The 18,949-nt window shown below is 52.0% G+C and overlaps 3 protein-coding genes across 4 annotated transcripts; 2 read left to right on the top strand and 1 right to left on the bottom strand.

Annotated features, from left to right (window-relative positions):
• Positions 1-2,755: 2,755 nt before the first annotated feature.
• Positions 2,756-10,207, top strand: LRRC43 (leucine rich repeat containing 43). Its single transcript, XM_017814426.1, has 12 exons — positions 2,756-2,866; positions 2,950-3,201; positions 3,474-3,584; positions 3,717-3,856; positions 4,444-4,682; positions 5,403-5,581; positions 5,961-6,084; positions 6,258-6,397; positions 6,544-6,621; positions 6,909-7,115; positions 7,678-7,723; positions 9,894-10,207. Exons 1-12 carry the CDS (start codon positions 2,771-2,773, stop codon positions 10,052-10,054), a joined length of 1,773 nt encoding a protein of 590 aa, XP_017669915.1. The 5' UTR covers positions 2,756-2,770; the 3' UTR covers positions 10,055-10,207.
• Positions 9,992-12,502, top strand: B3GNT4 (UDP-GlcNAc:betaGal beta-1,3-N-acetylglucosaminyltransferase 4). The gene is made up of 2 exons (XM_017814427.1): positions 9,992-10,069; positions 10,629-12,502. Exon 2 carries the CDS (start codon positions 10,653-10,655, stop codon positions 11,766-11,768), a length of 1,116 nt encoding a protein of 371 aa, XP_017669916.1. The 5' UTR covers positions 9,992-10,069; positions 10,629-10,652; the 3' UTR covers positions 11,769-12,502.
• Positions 12,503-14,567: 2,065 nt separating this feature from the next.
• On the bottom strand, positions 14,568-18,495 carry DIABLO (diablo IAP-binding mitochondrial protein). Of its 2 annotated transcripts, none has more exons than XM_017814429.1 (6): positions 18,417-18,495; positions 17,651-17,765; positions 17,308-17,436; positions 16,324-16,434; positions 16,084-16,180; positions 14,568-15,195 (listed from the first exon to the last, which is right to left on the bottom strand). In XM_017814429.1, the coding sequence occupies exons 1-6, from the start codon at positions 18,461-18,463 to the stop codon at positions 14,981-14,983; spliced, it is 714 nt and encodes a 237-aa protein (XP_017669918.1). In that variant the 5' UTR covers positions 18,464-18,495; the 3' UTR covers positions 14,568-14,980. The 2 variants fall into 2 exon arrangements, with proteins under 2 accessions (XP_017669918.1, XP_017669917.1); XM_017814428.1 differs by having other exon boundaries at positions 17,308-17,439.
• Between the last annotated feature and the right edge of the window lie 454 nt (positions 18,496-18,949).

The following is an 18,949-nucleotide window of genomic DNA, read 5'->3' on the forward strand; positions in this document are numbered from 1 at the left end:
GAACCAGTGCACCTCGACAATGTGGAGCAAGGGTAAGGCAGACCCACCTGCTCGGCGTTCCATGGTGGGCCGGGAGAGCTGCTGGCTGGGAGCTGGTGCTGGAGCTGCTGGTGCCTGCAGTGCTGGGTTGGGCCCAGCCAGGCTGCATTTAAGCACCCCCGAGTCCTGCGTCAGTGGCTCTCACAGGATTTTTTTTTTTATTTTTTTTTTTTGCCGGTGATAGTTCGGGGTTTTTTCCCTTTTCAAAAGATTACATCAAAAGTTGGTTCAAGTGCGTCTTCGCTGATTGTGATCTAGGTGCAGTTTCCATAGACATAGGTGGTGTCCTGTGTCGTCTGTTTGATGAGGAGTTTGGGATGCTTGGGTTAGCCATCCCATCAAAATCCTTGGGCTCTCCAAAATGTAGGACTTAGGATATAAACTCTGTTGTGCTTTTAATATAGACGTGGTTGGGGCTTGCAAGCACATTATTGTTGCCCAAAGCCAGCGACCTTCTCCTGCAGGGTCAGTGTAAGAAAAAAAAAAAAGCCACAGGAGGCTTGTGTGCAAGGTAGATCAGGCCTCCAGTTCAGTGTATAAATCCTTCTGCTGCATGTCTGGAAGACCATTCCCCAAGGTAGGACCCTCTCACGTAACCAGCAGAGGATGCCCAGGATCACACCTTCCCATCCCTGTCACCCATCTCTCTAACTCCCCTGAGGTTATTTTCTGTTTCCTGTAACTAAATGCAGGAAATTCTCATACACACCAAAACAGAGGAAATTTATCCCTAGGGTTTGCAAGCATGAGCTCAAGAGAGCAGAACTACTGATGGTTTGGGACAGAAAACAGAGCAGAGGAAACCCACATCTGTGACACATCTACACTTGTGGATGCTGTACTTCCCACCTCTGTAATTACAGGTGTGGTGAAAGGTGATCATAAGTTCAAAAATGAGTGTATGTCAAGTCACCAGAAGGCTTTCAAGGATCAACATCTTGGTATCCAAGTAATCAGTTCTGGTTTCCATGTGAAACAGTCCTCTCTGAAAATAAAAAGCTTGGTGTGTGCATGAACTCCTTCGAAGTGACTGGAACTGGTTCAAGGACTGTTCTCTGGGATGAACTGATTCCCAAGGCTTGAAATGGGAAAGGACGTTTCCCCTGTACAACTCTGCACTCAGGTCCCACCAGCCTGTAACTTCAGCCCTTGGTTGTTTGGAGGCCACATCAAAGGAGAGTCCCAAACTGAAGGTGGTTCTGAGGGAGCACTGAGAGCCAAGCAGCCATCTAGGAAGCTCTTCTTGCACAACCCTATTCCCAGGTGCTAAATAATCCAAAGAAAGAGATGAGTTACCGTGACCTGTGCATGGGGCAGCACACAGGACAGCAGAGTGCTGAGGGAGAGCTAGAAAAGGACAGTTCTAGAAGGTATTTAATTTATTTGAGATTTTTATTATTATTTGGGGGTAAAATGAGGGAGAAAGAGAAAGAGAGATGTTTCTTTGTGCAGGGCATTCTTTAGGAACATCCCTACAAAGATAGTGGTGGGTGCAGATGGCTCCTTTCAGGTAGAAGGGTGATCTTGAAGGGTTGCTTGTTTGGAAGCACCAAAAAAGCAGAGAGATGCAGCCGGCCAGTGCCCCACAGGACGATGAGTGGAAGGTGCACGAGCTTGTACATAAAGAGGTCATTGGGCACTGCCAGTCCCCTTCCAGCTCTCCCAGATGAGTATAGCCAGGGAGGATGGACAAGGAAGCTGGTCTTCCTCTGAGAGCAGGAATATCTCTTTGTGCAGCACTGAAGGCAATGGGGGCAGTTATTTTAAATAGTGATGCAAATGAAAGAAGCAGCACTTTTACATCCTTGCTTTTCCACGAAACACAGTTCAACTGCTGCTAATGGTCTTTCAGAGATTTTTAGATTTGACTTCGTCTTCTCCTAAGATGAGGACAGCAGGTTGCCTGGTTGTTCCACTCCAGGCAATGCCACCATCTCTTAGCCTGTGCGTGCTCTGTTCATCCTTTCCTGTCCGTACACGGCTGTGATAAGCTGCTGAGCTGATAAGGCAACAGGTCAGCATCCGTCCTGTGAAACCCAACCTGAGAAATTCAGCTTTCCATCACGCAACCATGAGACATCACATAAAATCTGCAATTCATTTGGTGAAGTTCTGCTGACACATGCTGCTGTCAGCTCCCTAAAATGGAATTTGTAGCCATTGCCTCAACACCTATCACCGGAAAAAGGAAATCAGTCTCAGAGCACAGAGACCTGATGCTGACCTGAGACTGAGCTGTGGCTTTTGTTCCTGGAGCTCACCTATTTTTTTCCAAGTGTGGGAGCTGGTACTTTCAACTGTGAACTTTGTTTTCTGATGGCCTTATGTGGCTGTGATGTCAGTGCCCTCCACATGAGTGAAGAGCTGGGCTTTCACAGCTGACTGGGAACCTCCCTGTTTCTTCCCCAGAACCTGAGTGACTCTCAGGATATAGGTAAGTGAAATGGCAAATGCCATGTCACGGTTTCTTGGCCAGGGAAGAAGGCTGCTGATGTACCCTGCAAGCACTGCACAAGGCCCCTGGTTGGGAGCAGCCCCCAGAACCTGGGGAAGATCTGGAGAAACAGGGATTTACTCCCAGCCTGGTGAGCTCAGTGCTGTCCCAGGCTCGCTCCACGCTCAGCTTGGAGAGTTTGTTTGGTGCTCGGTTCCATGGCATCCGCGTCACCAACATCTCCTAGCGACAGGGAACAAGTCCCTGAGGCAGGAATTCCTGGTCAGGCCAGGCTGGATGGCAGCACCTGGCTGCTGCAGCCTCTCGGCTACTTTTCAGGAGTACTTGCGGCACCTGGCGCTGCAGGACTTCCCCTGTGGCCTTGGCAGCTGGGTAGGGACAGGGTGGCACAGCCATGGGACGTGGCACAGGGCCTGTGGGCTGCAGGGCTGTCACTGCCTCTCTCCTCTCTGCAGAACAAATCCTGCCTCAGTGGCCACAGGAGCCCCCGCAGGGTCCAGCCCGGGCAGGAGGAGGCTGTGCTGGATGAGGAGACCCCCGAGGCGCTGCTGGAGCTGCTGAGGGACCAGCACAGCCCCTGGGCACTGCCCCAGGACTGCAGTCCCCAGGACCAGCTCCTGAAGGAGATGGCCGTGCTGGCACCAGAGCTTGTCCATGGCTCCAAAGTCTACCAGGTCCTCAAGTCCCTGCGGATGGTTGACAAGGGAGTAAGTGCAGCTGCTTGTGCCTGTAAAGGTGTAGGCCAGGAAACCACGTCTGCCTGCTGGGAGGGAAAACGTCCTGGGAAAAAGGACACCTTCCCCATCCCACGGTCTTCCCAGATGCCACTGTTGCTGCTGGGGTAGAGGTACTCCCCCCACCCTCCCCAGGATGTTGTGCTAATCTGGATTACACGTATGTCATCTGGATGAACGCATGTCTGTGTCTCCTTGGCCATGAGGTGACTCAGGAAATGTTGGCCAAACCCAGCTCTTTGCAGGTGGAGGAGGTCGATGAGGGTGTGTTGCAGTTCCAGCAGCTGGAGGAGCTCATCCTCAGTGCCAACCAGATCAGCAGGATCACCTCGGCCAACCTGCCCCGGACACTGAAGGTGAGTGAGCAGCATCTCGTGCAGGATGGGGAAGGAGGTCCCATCTGGGAACACAGTGCAAGCCAAACAGCTCTAGGGGTGCCAGGAACAGCTCATTGCAAAGGTGTCTGTTGGTTCCTCTGTCCTGGGCAGGTCCTGGAGCTCTGCTGCAACACTGTGGGCGATCTGGAGGACCTGTGCTCTCAGCCTCCTCCAGAGCTCCAGCACTTGGGGCTGGGACACAACAGGCTGTGCGGCCCTTCCCAGGACAAGTTCCTCACTGAGGATTTCTGGTAATGCCATAGACTGTGGGCTCCTGAAAGGGAGGTGGGCAGATGGAAAGGTGACCTCAAGCCATCAAGGTGGCCTTGGGAAGATGCAGCCCTTCAGCAGGGTCATTGCTTTGCCCTGTCCACTCCCTGTGCAGAGCAGTCTGTGTCTGCTCTCACATGCTCAGTGGTTGTCTTGGTCCATGGCCAAGGTGTGGAATGGGGAGATCACCTGGAAAACAGTCTTGACACCCTACCCACCACAGTTCCCATTTCCTGGGCAGCTTCCTTTTTCCATGTCCTCCCCAAAGCCCTTGCTGGGACTCTGCCCAGGGAAAAATCTAAAGCTTAGGCTGCATCACCAAATAATGCAGTGGGGTCATTAATGTTTCCTTGGCATGTTTTTGAGTGGTGGGGGAGGCTGGCAATGGACCATATGGCTCAGGAATTTGTAATTGGCCTCTTGGGATTGTACCATTGGATTCCCCAGTTTGACCCTGTTTGCGCTGAGGAAACACCATTTTTGTTTCTGTTTTTGCCCCAGGGCAGTAGCTCCCTATCCTCAGATAGGTGCTTGTTGCCTTACCTTCTTCCCTGGGTTCTCTCCTTAGGCCAAACCTTGTCTCCCTTGACCTGAGCTTTAACAACCTCACGGATCTGCTGGGGCTGGTCTCCCAACTGTCCAGTCTGCAGAAGCTCCGCATCCTGGTGCTCCAAGGGAACCCCCTGGCTTTCATCCCCACCTACAGAGGCTTCCTCGTGGACAGCCTGCCCAAGCTGTCCCTCCTCGATGACATCTACATAGGGCCTGATGAGAGGCAGCAGTTCCATGGCTTGGCAAGGCAGCCAGGTGAGTCCTCACCTTTGAACCTGACCCTGGCATTCAGGAGGGGGTTTCATCGTGGTTGAGCTCAGGGTCCTCAGGGCAAACTCTGCCTTCCTTGTTGCCTCTCCTCAAATGGAGATCCTTCTCTGTGCCTTTCTACCCTGCTAGTACAAGTGGGGAGACAGGCAGAGGGCCCTGCAGTGGTATAATTACAGTTGAGGTAGTTTTAGCCTTAGTCAGGCCCAAGAAAAGGCCACCCTAGTCCTAGAACTGCCTCTGCATCCTGGCCTGCCCCCAGCTTTGCTTCCCAGACACCATCTGGTTTCAGACCCTGTGCTTCCCTCTGGAGCTGGTGAAAGAGGAACATCTGTACTGGGGAAGGTGGTCCTGTGGTGCTGCGCTGTCTGCACGCAGTGGTGCCACCTCTGCAGTGTGGGACTGGGACTGGAGCAGGGGGCTGGGGACACCCGGGCTGGGAAGCCCCTCTTGACAGCCCTTACTCAGTGAGTTTTGTGCTGGATGTGCTCTTTGGAGACTAAAATGTTAACCGGGGAGGCAGAGCAGCCAAGCCAGGAGGTGTTTGCATAGCTTTGGAGTGACCCCACGTGGCAGTGGCTTGTCACAGCGTTAGCACAGGGTGGCACGGAGGGGACACTGCAACCGGGAGGTTTCTGCTTGCTCTTTTCCTTCCTCACTCTGGAAAGAACGTGCTGCAGCTCCATGGCAAGATTGTCTGTCTTTTAGAACTAAGCAGGAGTGAAGCTCGAGTGGTTGTGACTGTTGGGGAGATGAAGGGAGTCCCTGATCCCAGTGCTCTCCAGCAGCTGGATGTTGACTCAGAGGCCCCAGTGATCACCTGCAGCTACTTTGTCACCTACGAGTTTGCAGAGGGAGAGGAGCTCGAGTATGAGAGCAACACTGAGGTTGGTCCTTAATTGTGCTCCTGAAAGCCAACAGGCATAGGAGATCACAGCAAGGGAGAATCTATCTCCAGGCTATGGAGTGATGGATGTGGCAGGGGTAGCAGCAGTACTGGGGACAGAATTCCCATGGGGCTGCATCTGGCAGGACAAGCCCCTGCTGCCCATGTTCCCTGTCCGTCTTGGGGAGCCCAGAGCTCTGCACATGGGAATGCTCTCATAGCCCCCCTCCTGCTGGCTGTGGCAGACCCCTTCCCTGACACTGGTGCACTTTTTTCCCATGAGGGTGGGCTGGGGAATGGCATTTCAGGGGCAGCTGTCCCCTGGTCCCAGTGCAAACAAAACCAGACATGCCCTACCAAGAGATCCCTCTCTGTCCCAGGTAACAAAAACCCACCAGAGTTCCATGGTGACCATGCTGGATGTGGACAGCTCTGCTCAGGACACAGGAGAAACAAAGAACCAGCAGGACCCTGCAGCCATGGAGGAGCCAAAGACTCGCTCTGGTAATGAGGAATTGTAAATCCCCTGTCCCAGCACTCAGGGCAAGTTTATGGGTCTTCCTGGCACGTGGTGGCATCAGCACGTCCCTCGCAGTGTCAGCTTGGGACTGATGGATAATGAACTGGCACCAGTCGAAGGAAAGGTCTCCTCAGAACTTTTTTGTGTCCCTACACAGCAAAGGTGTTTGCCACCCCTGGAAAGCCCTGGGCAGACACCATCGACTGCAGCTACATGAAGGAGCACATTACCAAGGACTTGGTGGGGCTGAAGTCCTACCTGGCAGCGGGAACAATTGTGTCGGTTGTGGAGGAGAAGGTGAGTGTGTGGCAGAGCTGGATGAAGGGGAAAGTGCTGCTGGGAGGCCCAGCAGTGGTATCATGTTCCCTCTGGGAGGCAGGCTGGGATGGCAGTGACCCTGGGCCCTCCCAGCCCCTGCAGCAGCAGCTCCTCTCTCTGGGTAGGTGCTCTCATGGCCTGTAGATGCTGACCCAGAAGAAAACTCAGTCATGAATAAGAAGGAAGGACAGGACAGTGCCAAGGTAGGGTGCTAGGAGAGAACAATGGCCAAATTATATCTGAGTTGCAAAAATGGTGATAAGAGAACAAGGGCCCTCCTCCTGGATTAGTTTGGTGTGTCAGAGAGTCATCCCTCCATCCCAGACCTCTCCCAAAGTCCCCCCTTGCCAATGGAGGAAGGCAGCAGCTGTTTACACACATCTTGGCCTGGATGCAGTGGTGGGCAAGGGGCTGGGTTGGGGTTGCTTCTCTCTGATAAAGGGACTCCCATCCCTCTGCTGAGGCCTGTCCCTGTGCTGGTGTTTTGCAGCCTCCTGCCTCCAAGGACAAGAAAAAGAAGCAGCAGCAGCAGCTGCCACGTGAACTCCGCAGTGACCCTCCCATTCTGAGCACCCTGGGCACCACCAGGGTGACCTTGGAGGCCCTGCTGGCCACCGAGGACCTGGTGGCAACTGTGTGTGACTTTGGGATCCTGATCACTGAGAAACCACCAGAATCACCAGTTCCAGAGGAGAAGGTAAGGAACATGTCCTTGGACAGGGGGGTGAGGCAGGGCTGCCAGGGGCAGGCAGTGCTGCAGGCTGGGGTTCAGCATGTCCTGCCCTGTAGCCTGCTCTGTCCTCACTGGCCTGGGCATCCCATCCATCCATCCATCCATCCATCCCTCCATCCCTCAGTTCTCCCCTCCCTAAAATAGGGCTGAAATAGCCCTGCCTAACCACCATCCATCCCTGCTGGCATGGTTATTTAACTGATATTAGCAAGCAATACTACTGCTTTTTATAGGCTTAGGAAAATATATGAGTTTATTTTTCCATTTGAGAATGTGAAAGCAACCACTCGTGGTTCCTCTGGTGCTCTCTTTCAGCATGGCAGCACATACCAGCTGTGCCAACAGTTTCTATTTCCTGGATTCTCTTCTCAGAGCAGCCACTCTGCTGTGCTCCTGCTCCCCCTCACCTCTTTCCTCTGCCCTGTATATCCCAGTGACAGCACCCCAATGGTGATGGGTATCACAGGACTGAATGAGGGCATTGGATTTCAACACAGCCTAACTGTGGAAATGTCTCTCTCCACAGGATGAGAAAAAAGGCAAAGACAAGAGCAAAAAAACAAAAGAAGAAGGTAGGGCCGGCCAGAAAACTCTGACGTCTCCCAAAGGTGATGGAGCCTTGAGCTGGTGGGGGAGAGGGTGGTGTGTGTGAGAGCAAACAGGAGCAGTGCCCAGCCAGAGGCAGCCACAGGGCACAGCCACCCTGGCAGGAGCAGGGACTTACATCCTGAGCCTCAGGCTGTGAATGCAGACATTGACTGTGGGGCCGTCAGGATGGACACACGCCTGGACTTATGAATCAGTGTCTGAACAAGGACCAAGGCTGGGCTGCTGGCTGCCCTGGGAGAGACACACACCCACCAGCACTGTGTGCCAGGGGAGAAGGGCACAGCAGATTTCTGGGTGAGAAATGTGCTGCCCTCTGTGTCGGCTGCCAAATGGGGACAGTGCGAGGGCTGGCATGGGCAGCAGGGGGAGGGCTGCCTGGGATGCATGATAAGCTCCTCATCCATTTCCAACTCACATCTCAAAGCACTTTGCAGAGGGGATTATTGTTCTATCTGGCTTGGAGATGAGCTGCACAGAGAGCCCCAGGTGTCCCATGGCAGGGCTGGGAACAGACCCCAGTCTGCTGTTACCCATGAAGGGACCACCCTGACCCCAACGGGTGTCCCCTGCCTCCCCATAGAGAGCTCACAGGCTGCTCAGCCAGCAGTGTTGCTTAATCCACTGGAGACAAAACTCACCCTGCCTCTTGCAGGTTATTTTTCCTTGGTTTTGACTGCAAAAATAGCAGTGACAGCACATCGGAGGGGTAATGCAAGAGCAGGAGGAAGTGGGGGAGGGAAGGGGTGGTCAGGCAATGCTGAAAAGCTGCTGCTCATGGGTCAGTGAGAGCGTGGAGAGGGCCAGGCCTCCCCAGCACCACTCAGAGCTACCAAAGGAGCTCTGTTTCCCTGCTCTGGAATCAGATTTAAGAGTGCAATTAACCCCCTTTCCCAAGAGCTCTAGGCTGATTTCTGTGCCCCATCACCCACAGCAAGGTCCCCATCTTTGGGGAAGATCTCAGAGCCCTGTAGTGTCTGCACTAGAGGAAGCCTGTGGCCTTCCCAGCTACCTGAAAAGAAGAAAAGTCCTTGAATTATTGTTCCCCACAAGATATATATTTGCAATATACACTCAGACTGTTGCTGAAGCAGAGCAGGCAGCTGCTGTCGAACAGCTGAAGCTCAGCACTGGTGTTTCTTCCTTCCTCCACCCCAGTCCTGCAGTCACTAGGAGGTTTTCCTTTCAGCTTGAACGAGGGTGAACCCTTTCTGTGGGGGTTGTGTGGCCGGAGATGGTGTTGGATGCATAGAAGCTGACACAGGAAGCCCAGAGCGATTAGAGGCTCCTGCTTAATTTGGTGTCCCCCTGTGCCTGTGCAGGTGGAGGCCGGTTGGCTGCACTGCAGGGCCACCGAGTTCATGTTTCAAAGTGTGAATGCAAAATTCACAGTGCCTAAAAATGAGCTGCCCCCCACAGCTTGCTACACCCTGTGTGCTGTGGCCACGTGCTCCGATGTGACTCACAGGAGCACCCCGATTGCGGCTGGGGTGGGCAGCTCGAGCACCTCTGCACATCCCGGATGTGTCTGCACCTCCTGCCTGCTCTGTGAGTCACCAGGTTGCACCGTGGCTCATCCCCTGGACACCACGTACCACCCTGGAGCGGCAGCAGTGGCCACACTCCGAGGGACGGGGACGGCTCCCAGCGCCGTGTCCAGCAAGCTGTGCAGGGACCAGCTCTCTCCCAGCCGGGAGCTGAGGCTGATTTGCATCCCGCAGTCAGCAAATGCACACAAATAATAAGTCCTCTCAGAGGAATTGGGATCATTTCCAGATGGCTCAAAGAGGAAAGGCAGCGAGCTTTGTCTCAAGTGAACAGTTTGCCCAGACATTGAAGGATGTCTTCAGAAGTAGTCTCACGTACGTCTCGTTTTACCTCGCACTCGATTTTCTAGGATCCTTGAAATTGTTTATTTCTGCATCTTTCTTTTGTCCTAGGGGAGTTTAACAACACATAAGTAGCTTGCACCCAGATCAGTTGCCTGCCTAAAGATGCTTTTTGGGCTTCTTACCCGAAGTCATATTCAAATAGATTTCCCTTAAGTGCTGACACCAGGGGCAGTCCCCCTGCACGCTGCTGCTTTCAGGGTGATTTACTATCTCAAGACAGTGACAGATTTACTTCTTTCCACAGGAAAAGGAAAAAACAAAGACACTGCTGAGCTGGAGGAAGGTCAAGAGCTCCAGCCGGTGCCACTGACAGTTCAATTCCAGATGCAGCTGCTTCGGTGGCCCTTGGCAGTCAGTGCCCAGAGCCAGGAGAACGAGGCCGTGGCAGTGGAGAAAACCCAGTAACGTGTCCATAGCCGGGTGAGAAATAAACCACACGGGAACGCTGCGTGGATCCTGGTTGAGCCGAATCGCCAGAGCTGGGAGATCCCTCTGGGTTTGTGGTGGTCTGGGGCTGCTGCTGAGCTTCTGCCGGAGCTGCGGTGGGCAGGGGCTGGTGCGGGGTGTGGAGTGCGAAGTGTAGGTAAGGGGGTGTGTTCGGGGTGTAGGGTGGGTGTGCGGTGCCCGGTGCCCGGTGTGCGGTGCCCGGGACACGCTGCCCAGTGCCAGCCCCCCGCATCCTCCGCCCACGGGTGGGGGCCGGCAGGGGCGGAGCGGGGCGGGGCAGCCCCGGTGAGGCGGCGGCGGCTCCGCAGAGCGAGGTGGGGGTTTGGCCGTGCCGGGGGCACCGCGGAGCGGCGGCTCCAGCCCGGTCTGCGGGGCCGGGGGCTCCGGAGCGGCCGCAGCGCTCCCGCCCTCGCCGGCGGCACTGGGACCCAGCGAGGGGAAACACGGAGCCCCGTCCGGGGGGAACGACCGGCGCGTCCCGTCCGCGCCCGCGGAGACCCCGGGAGCGAAGGGCTCGTGTTCCTCTGCCCAGGGCCGGTCCGTGCCGCAGGCTGCCATGTATCCCAGGATCAGGAACCTCGCCCTTTACACCTTCTCCATCACGCTGCTCGCCTGCGTGTTTTACTTGAGGAAAGAGGCAAAGTTGGCGGAATCGTCAGCGGACCAGAAAATGGATGTAGTGAGTCACAAACCGAAGTCTTTGGTTCTGGACAACGCTGAACCCACCAAGTGTTTGCCGAACTTGACCCTCGCCAATTCCTCTCTCGCTCTCCCGGAGCTTCACCGCGTCTTCTTAACGTACAAGCACTGCCGGAGCTTCCCAGTCCTGCTGAAGCCTCCCAGGTGTAGCAAAGAGCTGTTCCTCTTGCTGGCCATCAAGTCTTCCCCGATCAACGTGGACCAGAGGGTGGCAATCAGGAACACGTGGGGAAAGGAGGTCTCTATCAGGGGCAAGAACGTCAGGCTGGTGTTCCTTCTGGGGCGCTCAGAGGCCAAAATCCAGGTGCCGCCCCTGCACCAGCTGCTGGCTTATGAGAGCCAGGAGTTTGGTGACATCTTGCAGTGGGATTTCATTGACAACTTCTTCAACTTGACTCTCAAGGAGCTGCATTTCCTCCGCTGGTACATGGAGGACTGTCTGCACGCCAGGTTTGTGCTGAAGGGCGATGATGACGTGTTTGTCAACACTTACAACATCATCGAGTTCCTCCAAGACTTTGGCCCTGAACAGGATCTCTTTGTTGGGGATGTGATAGCCAATGCCCGGCCCATCAGGAACACCAAGGTCAAATACTTTGTTCCAGAGGCCATGTATGGAGCCTCCTTCTATCCTCGCTATGCAGGAGGAGGGGGGTATGTGATGTCTAGAGAGACAGTGCGTCGCCTCCAGAGCACCGCAGAGGGCACGGAGCTCTTCCCGATAGATGATGTGTTTGTGGGAATGTGTCTGGCGAAGATGTCCGTGACCCCAAAGAACCACCCTGGCTTTAAGACTTTTGGGATCCAGAGACCTTTCAATGCTTTTGATCCATGCTTGTACAAAGGGCTGATGATTGTGCACAAACTCAACCCCACGGAGATGTGGATCATGTGGACCCTGGTGAGGGACGACAGCATTCGGTGTGCAATGTCGGTGGAAAAGAAGCTCCCGCTGAGCCCAGCAGGGTTGTGACTGGTAGCAGACACAGAGTACTAAACTAAAAATCAGGTTGTGGTAGAACCATGTCCGTTACTAACAGACTGCGCTGGAGCCGTCAGGGTTTGGTTTGCAGTGAGTCATTTTCTGTTGGGGGGTTACGTGAAGCAGCTGAATTGTCACAGGGTGGGGGTGGTGAGACACAGCACCGGGGGACTTGGCTCAGCTCTTCCCAGCTGGATGGGAGCCAGGGGAAGTCACAACTGCCATGGGAATGTGAGTGAGGGGCCACCTGCTATGGAGGCTCCACAACACCGGTGTCTGACCGCCGGCCAAATTCAGGCTCATGTAGGGAGGCCAGTGATGACTAACGAGTGACAGAGCACATGAAATTACTTGAAGGGGTGGAAGGAAGGCCAGTGTGTGCTGCTTGGTCCACTGTCCAGGGCAGCAATCCCACAGCTTCTGCTGGACAGCAGGAGAAAGGGAGTGGAGTGGGTAAGAAAAATCCTCAAAAATATATTGCCTTAACACAGCAATGATGATGATCCAAGGGACTGGGCTCTGACTCAAGCCTTTTGGTCATTATAGGTTTACTTGCACTGGAAACTTTTGCACAAAGACTTTCTGATCAGGTGTGAGAGGAGCAATGTATCATGAATAATCACAGTGGTAGGAAGAGTGGCTGTAGTGTCTCATGTTGTGTGGGAGGTGTTTGTTTTTTTGTTGTTGTAAAGGTGGGTACAAATAAAATACAGTTTTGAAAAGTGTTTTCACAGGAATATTCTTGGGTCTCCTGAAAGCTAAGAGCCCTAAAAGCCAGGGAAGGCTGAGATCTGGTGCTGGGTGTTTGCATTCAGGAGTCATTATGTGGAAATGGGTATTTGCCACTTCCTTTCCTGTGAGCAGCTGCTGGTCTTTGCCCTGTCAAGATGCATTGATATGAAAGTGATTAATCTGAATGTGCTGGAGCTGCTAATTTGAGGAAAGATCAAATATGGAACTAAGATTTGGTGATACTTTTGTGAAACTTCTCAGTGCCAGGGTGTCTTGCTGCTAGAGCAGAATTGCTCTGCTGTGTGTGTGAGCAAGGATGCAGCCTGGAAGCTTTAGGAAAAAAATATAGTGGGTGGAGAGGAAGTATGTGATTACAGAAGCCAGAGCCATTTGTGTTGTGCTGTTGTAATTGCTGTCTCCAGTGCCAGCTGCCCAGTGTTCACCCCACCAGCTGGGAGCTGGAGCTTTCAGAGGTGCCTGGGAAGTGCATCCAGGAGGTTTTTGCTTGTAGGACAGACAGGGGCTGCTGCTTGTCCTGGAGAAGAGATCGGGCAGGGCGGGTACCGTGGTGCCCTGGGAGCTGCTGTGCCAGCATTTTTCTGATCCACTCAATGATTCCCAGTGCAAACTCAGGAACAGAGAGCGTGATGTCATGTCTGTTGTGGGTTTAGGTGTATGGGATAATCCCCAGCTGGCAGCTCTCACTTCCTAATAAAGGGTGAGGGACTCCCTTCTGCCCTGTTTTGGAGGTGATGTGGAGCCATTCCATGCTCCTCACTCCCACTTTGACTGACTGGCTGGTTCCTGTCATGTCAGGTTGGATGTGTGTGGGAACAGCTCTTGGGAAGAGCAGGGCATGCAGTGAAACGAGAAGTGGGGTGACAACAGGGCTGGGAGCAGGCTCTGAAAAAAAGGGGAAGAGGTTGTTTCCTGGCTTTGCTGACTCCTGGCAGTGCTCATCTGCCTTAAGCCCTGTCTCTGCCACGCAAACATCAGAGTGGAGTTACTGTGGCACCCTGAAAAAACAACTTGTGTGTGCACCAGGGTCAGGGGCTTGGCAGATGTTCTCCAACTGCAGCAGGTACCAAATGAGAGCAGTTGTGGTTAGAGGCTGACCTGAGGGTGCATTTGGCTCCTGAGGCCTTGGCTGTGCCACTGCTCAAATAATCCTCTCGTCATAGTGGCTTTTTTCCTCATGCTCCCACCCAAAGCTGAGTTTGGGGCCTCCTGGCAGATCAGACACTGGCAGCTCCCTGTGAGCTGAATTCCAGACTGTGCCATCCTCCCTGGATACAGCAGCACCCAGTGAGCAGCAAGGAAAGGTGGTTTGTTAATTCTTTTACTACTTAATCTATAAATGTACAGTGCTGTGCAGCTGAGATTGCATTTGTTCCAAAGGCAGGCAAAATGAGACAATCTATGCTACAGAAAATTCCTCCTCAATTTAGTAACAGCCACCTTGATGCAGTGCATCAGATGGTAATTTGTTGTGAAAAACCTGTGAATAATGGGTGTTTTTTACAAAACCTGATTCCAGTCAGCAGTGATAAAGTTCTAGTGGATGCTGTTCTGCAAAACCAATTTCACATTAGCTGTGAAGTTAGAAAATGAGCACAGTGAAAGACATCTGTGGTTTTAAAATCTGAAGTGAAACATTAAGTTTGTGAAAGAGAGAATTCAGATTATTTCCTGAAGCTCAAAAGCATTCAAATAGGTAAAACTCTTTTACTCGCTGCCTTGTAAAGAAGTCCACGGCAGTTGCCAAAATAGTTTTGTTTATAACCACATTATCTTGAAAATCAAACCTCCTTTTGCTTCCTGAGGAACCTCCCGAGGTGTGGTGACTCTTTGGTGACAGAGGATGCTGTGCTGAACTGCAAAACTTCACCAAGAGGCTGAGTAAGTCCATGGAAAGTTCTCAGCTCTACAGCAAATATTTCCCCTGACTGCAGCTCAGTGGAATTTGGTGCAGCTGTCAACTCAGACGTTAAAAACTTTGAAGTTCAAACAGAAAACAGGGCTTAATCTCTCACCCAAATGGGCACCTTCACAATGAGATGCTTTTGCACAGTTTAATAAAGGCATCTCCTCACACACATCATTTACTTCACAGGTTAAAAACAAGGTTCTTTAAATACACTTCTTTGGCTGATCCCTAATGAGCTCCCACAGACACATCAAACTTCCCAGCAGAGACACAATTAACACCAGGCTGTCCTTGATAGCAGTCTTCACATTTGCATAGATAAACGTTTAAATAAATGAATCCAAAAGTATGACAAACAAGGTAAGTTACAAACAAAATGGAGGCCTTCCAAATACCTGGAAGTGACTTGATTTCTACAGCAATCCTGCTTGGGGAAAAAAATGGAATCACGGGCTTATTTCAGCAGTTTTAGACTATCCCACACAAAAGTTTGGGACTGTTCAATTTGTGATTGACTCCCAGATATGCTACAGTTCAGTTCTGTTCAGTCCTCCCGAAGGTAAGGGTCATCACCTGCATCTATATTTCCTAAAATACCCTGTGGCAACAAAGATTCCTCTCCTTGAGCTTTTATGAGCTCCTCTGTTTGAGCTTCAGCTAATTTGGTCTCTGCTTTCTGGGACAGCTGCTTCACTTCTTGTACCTGTGACTTCACGAGCTGGATGTGGCTGCGGGCTGTCACCGAGGCCTGGTCTGCTCCTGGGGGTAAGAATTGAAATACTGGGTTAGAGGGGCACTGGGCAAACCTTCAGTTAAGGAAATGACTGCAATTAGCATCTGCTTTGCTGTGTTTGGATGGCTCTTGGGATGCATTAATGCTCAATGCATTTACTGTCCATTTACCTCAAACAATTTGTCTGCTTTGAGATTTCATTGCTCCCTTGAATTCTCCCACCCCACTGGGATACAGCTGGAGCTGGATCAGAGTGATCAGGTTGTGCCAGTGGGTTTGAGAACTAAGCCTAGCCCACTCCTTGTGTACCAGGACCCTTCAGTCCTTGTCCTGTCCTGGCACCTACAGCAGCAGGAATTCCTGTTGAACACGGAATCCCTTATCCTTCCATTCTCCTACAGATTCTGTGTCTTTTTCAGGCACTTCCAGAGTTAGGGTGTCCCTACATATTCAGTGCTTTCCTCCCTTTCTCCACGCCAGTAACTTTGCCAGTTTACCATAAACCAGCCCATTACTCAATCTCAGAGCTATCGAGTCTCTACACAGAGAAAAGACCAAAATTAGTATCTTTTCTTTCTTTAATACAACTGAACTCAGCTAGAAAGCCCTGCTGGACCCCTTATTTCTGTGGCTCCCACAACCATGTTTGAACCTGCATTTAAAAATGACTAAACTCTTCCCTCAAATACCTTTGGTCGCCTTTGGTCTTGACCTAAACCACATGTGAAGTTTCCAAGCCTAGTTCTCAGAACGCTTCTACAGACTCACAGCCAAAAAAAGAATGTAAGTTCTCAGCCCCTCTAAAAACCAGGCAGGAGCTGTGGATTGGTAAATTAAGTGAATTAATATTCTGTGTGTCTCAACTCTGTTCTCACTGAATAAGGGAAAAGGGGAAAGGAAGTGTCAGGGCTCACCTGACTGATAGGCAGCCTCTGCTGCCATCTCCGACAGGCGCAGCGCCGTCATCCAGCTGGACTCCAGCCTCAGGTATTCCTGCTGTTTTGTCTTCACCTGGGAGGAAAACAAGGTATTATTTCACGAGGTGTAACCACCCCCAGGTGCTCTCCCACCCTTGTGAAACGGTGAGAGAGATCAGAATGTTCTGAGCAGGGTTTTCAGAGGCAGAGGGTGAGGGAAGGGAGGTGGCCACTCACATCAACTCTGGCTCCTATGACCACCTGCCACACTGCATCCACCTCCTCCGAGTTCATCTTCCCAAGAAGATTTGAGTATTGCTTGTAGAGAGACACCAGGGTATAAACTGCCTGCAGAGGAATCATTTCACACAGTCTGCACAGCTCTGATGCTGTCTCACAAAATTACTCTTCGTGTACTTGCTGTACTAATAAGGGCATAAACTGGAATGCAAATGCTTTACTCAAATTGGCACTTTATTTATAAAATTAAAACCGTATCTTCTTGTTTCAGGCTTAAACATGGCTCACACCATTCTTCTGATGAAACTCAGTTCGTGGCCTTAGAAAGGCAGAGAAGGGAAATAAAATACCCAGGAATAGAGAACTCAGTACACAGGTAAACAGAAATAACTGTTATGAGTTTCTTCAGCCCCAGTTCTGAGTTTCAGGGTCATTTTGGGTTAAGTAAAAAGAAGGACTTTTTACATGAGCATGGAGTGAAGGACAAGGGGAATGGATTCAAACTGACAGAGGGAAGGGTTAGGTTGGATACTGGAAAAAATTTTTCCCTGTGAGGGTGGTTAGGCCCTGGCACAGGTTGCCCAGAGAACCTGTGGCTGTCTCATCCCTGGAAGTGTCCATGGCCAGGTTGGACAGGGCTTGGAGCAACCTGGGATAGGGGAAGGTGTCCCTGCCTATGGCAGGGGAGTGGGACAGAATGATCAGGTCCCTTACAACCCAAATCATTCTATGATTCTATCAATTTAACCCAAAAACAACAAACCTACAACAATTTAACAAAGCTAAAAGTAATTTCCACATTTGGTGTCAAACAATGATCCCATGGCTTCTGAGGGACCTGATATATTCAACCACACACCCCTTCGGTTAAATTGATTTTTAGAAGTCCATTTTGAGCACGGTTTGAGAGGTGCAGTTAGCGCCAGATCATTCAGTATTTCCAGCAGTGACTGGTGCCAGGTGTGTGTTCTCTCAGCTCACCTTTGTGTACTCTGTGAGTGCCTCGATGAGGGCATAGGTGGTCTGGGACAGCAGGGTGGCCGTGCTGTCTGTCACCAGGGACACGGCTCTTCTGATCAGGGCATCGTTACTGAGGGACACTGATCCCTGCTGCTGCAACACAAGGCATTTCCATGACCTTTACATCCACTTCCATATGGATATTAGTTAAAGACAAAGCTAAGGGAAAGCCTCACTGCTCTTTACAAGCCAAGCGCTCACAGAGGATATAATTCCAGGGTGAGAACAGGTCTGTACAAGGTTAAACAAGTGTTTTTGGACATTTAACTGCTCCCAGGGAGGGGGTGCCCCCCTCCCACGTTACCTCCACGACGGGGACAGCACACAGGGCCACCCCCAGCCCCAGGGCCTGGTGCCACCGGCCGCTGGCACCCGAGAGGCCTCGTCTCCTCACACTGGCCAGGACTGGGAAAGCGTGCCTGGAAATGCAAGGGGAAAAGATCAGCACAAGAAATAACCTGTGTCTGCTGGGGAACAGGGATCTAAGAGGAGGACAACCCCTAGAAGCTGTTCTAGGGGAACTAGTCCGTACCAGGCTTCTGGAATGCAGCTGCATAACAGTGAGTGGGTAAGCTTGTTTCAAATTTTGTATTGTCACTTAATTATTATTACTGAATTATTGTTACTTAAGTGCAAGAAAATAAGACAGGGACAGTAACTAGTGCATTGTTAAGAGAGGAAATCCTATCTGGTATGAGCACACTGCTAGTAGTCAGTAATATTGAAAATCAGGTTAAAAAACATGCTTGAAACTGGTGTTCGGTACATGTAGGTGAGAAATGTGACAGGGAATATGGTACAATCCAGCGACACTCGGACCTCCTGCAGCCAGTTTTCTTTACATCCCATGCCGTGCAAATGTCCCCCCAGGGTCAGGGCCTGTCACCGAAACACTCGAGCAGAAAAAGAAAGGAAAAGCACGGGAGGTAAGGAGCATTTCTTTGTTATGCAGCAATCTTCCTGAAAAACGACCGGTCGTTTTTCCTCCTTGTGCGCGCTGTGCGGGCAGCACATCTCGCGCTGCGGGCGCTGTCCCAGCACGTCCCCCCCGCCCGGCCCCGCCGCGGTACCTGAGGACGGAGCAGCAGCTCCGCAGCCACCGCCCGCCCGCCGCCATCTTGGGCCGCCCGCCGCGCGGCGCGGTGACGTCACCGGGGGCGGGGCCCGGCGGGGCGGGGGCGGGAGCGGCGCGTGCGGGGCCGTGAGGGCGGCGGAGGGAGCGAAGGGTGGTGGATGAGGCGGCCGTCGGGGAGGAACCAAACCCTGCGGCACCTCCTCCTAAAGTGTTAGTGAGCCAGGTATTGCTTTATTCTGGCCGGAGATGCGTAGCGAGTCGTTCCAGGCAGATACATCCCCTTTAAGGCTTTTCACGTGCTTATCCACTTTAACATTTTAATTTTTGGTTCCAAGTCACACCATTCTCTTAATTTAATTAGTGTTCTATCGTTTATTGACTATTTTGGTCCACGTTCTTTGGACCTCTTATCATTCTTCCCCAGAGAGTCTCCAGCTCTCAGGTTATAATGTCTTTTTTAATCCCCTTTGTATCTTCTGGTTACTCCAACATGTCTTTGAAGAACCAGAAATTTAAGATCCCCGATGT

The sequence above is a fragment of the Lepidothrix coronata genome, unplaced genomic scaffold, assembly GCF_001604755.1.
Source record: "Lepidothrix coronata isolate B3197 unplaced genomic scaffold, Lepidothrix_coronata-1.0 Scaffold44, whole genome shotgun sequence".
Lineage (NCBI taxonomy): Eukaryota > Metazoa > Chordata > Aves > Passeriformes > Pipridae > Lepidothrix > Lepidothrix coronata.

Bases quoted from the DNA above. Each gene is read 5' to 3' on its own strand.
- LRRC43 (XM_017814426.1), top strand. From the start codon at position 2,771: ATGGCAGCACCTGGCTGCTGCAGCCTCTCGGCTACTTTTCAGGAGTAC. The intron at 6,085-6,257 runs GTAATGAGGAAT...GTCCCTACACAG, and splicing joins GGAGCCAAAGACTCGCTCTG to CAAAGGTGTTTGCCACCCCT. The intron at 6,622-6,908 runs GTAGGGTGCTAG...GGTGTTTTGCAG, and splicing joins AAGGACAGGACAGTGCCAAG to CCTCCTGCCTCCAAGGACAA.
- B3GNT4 (XM_017814427.1), top strand. From the start codon at position 10,653: ATGTATCCCAGGATCAGGAACCTCGCCCTTTACACCTTCTCCATCACG.
- DIABLO (XM_017814428.1), bottom strand. From the start codon at position 18,463: ATGGCGGCGGGCGGGCGGTGGCTGCGGAGCTGCTGCTCCGTCCTCAG. The intron at 17,766-18,416 runs GTACCGCGGCGG...TTGCATTTCCAG, and splicing joins AGCTGCTGCTCCGTCCTCAG to GCACGCTTTCCCAGTCCTGG. The intron at 17,440-17,650 runs GTAACGTGGGAG...CTTGTGTTGCAG, and splicing joins GTGCTGTCCCCGTCGTGGAG to CAGCAGGGATCAGTGTCCCT.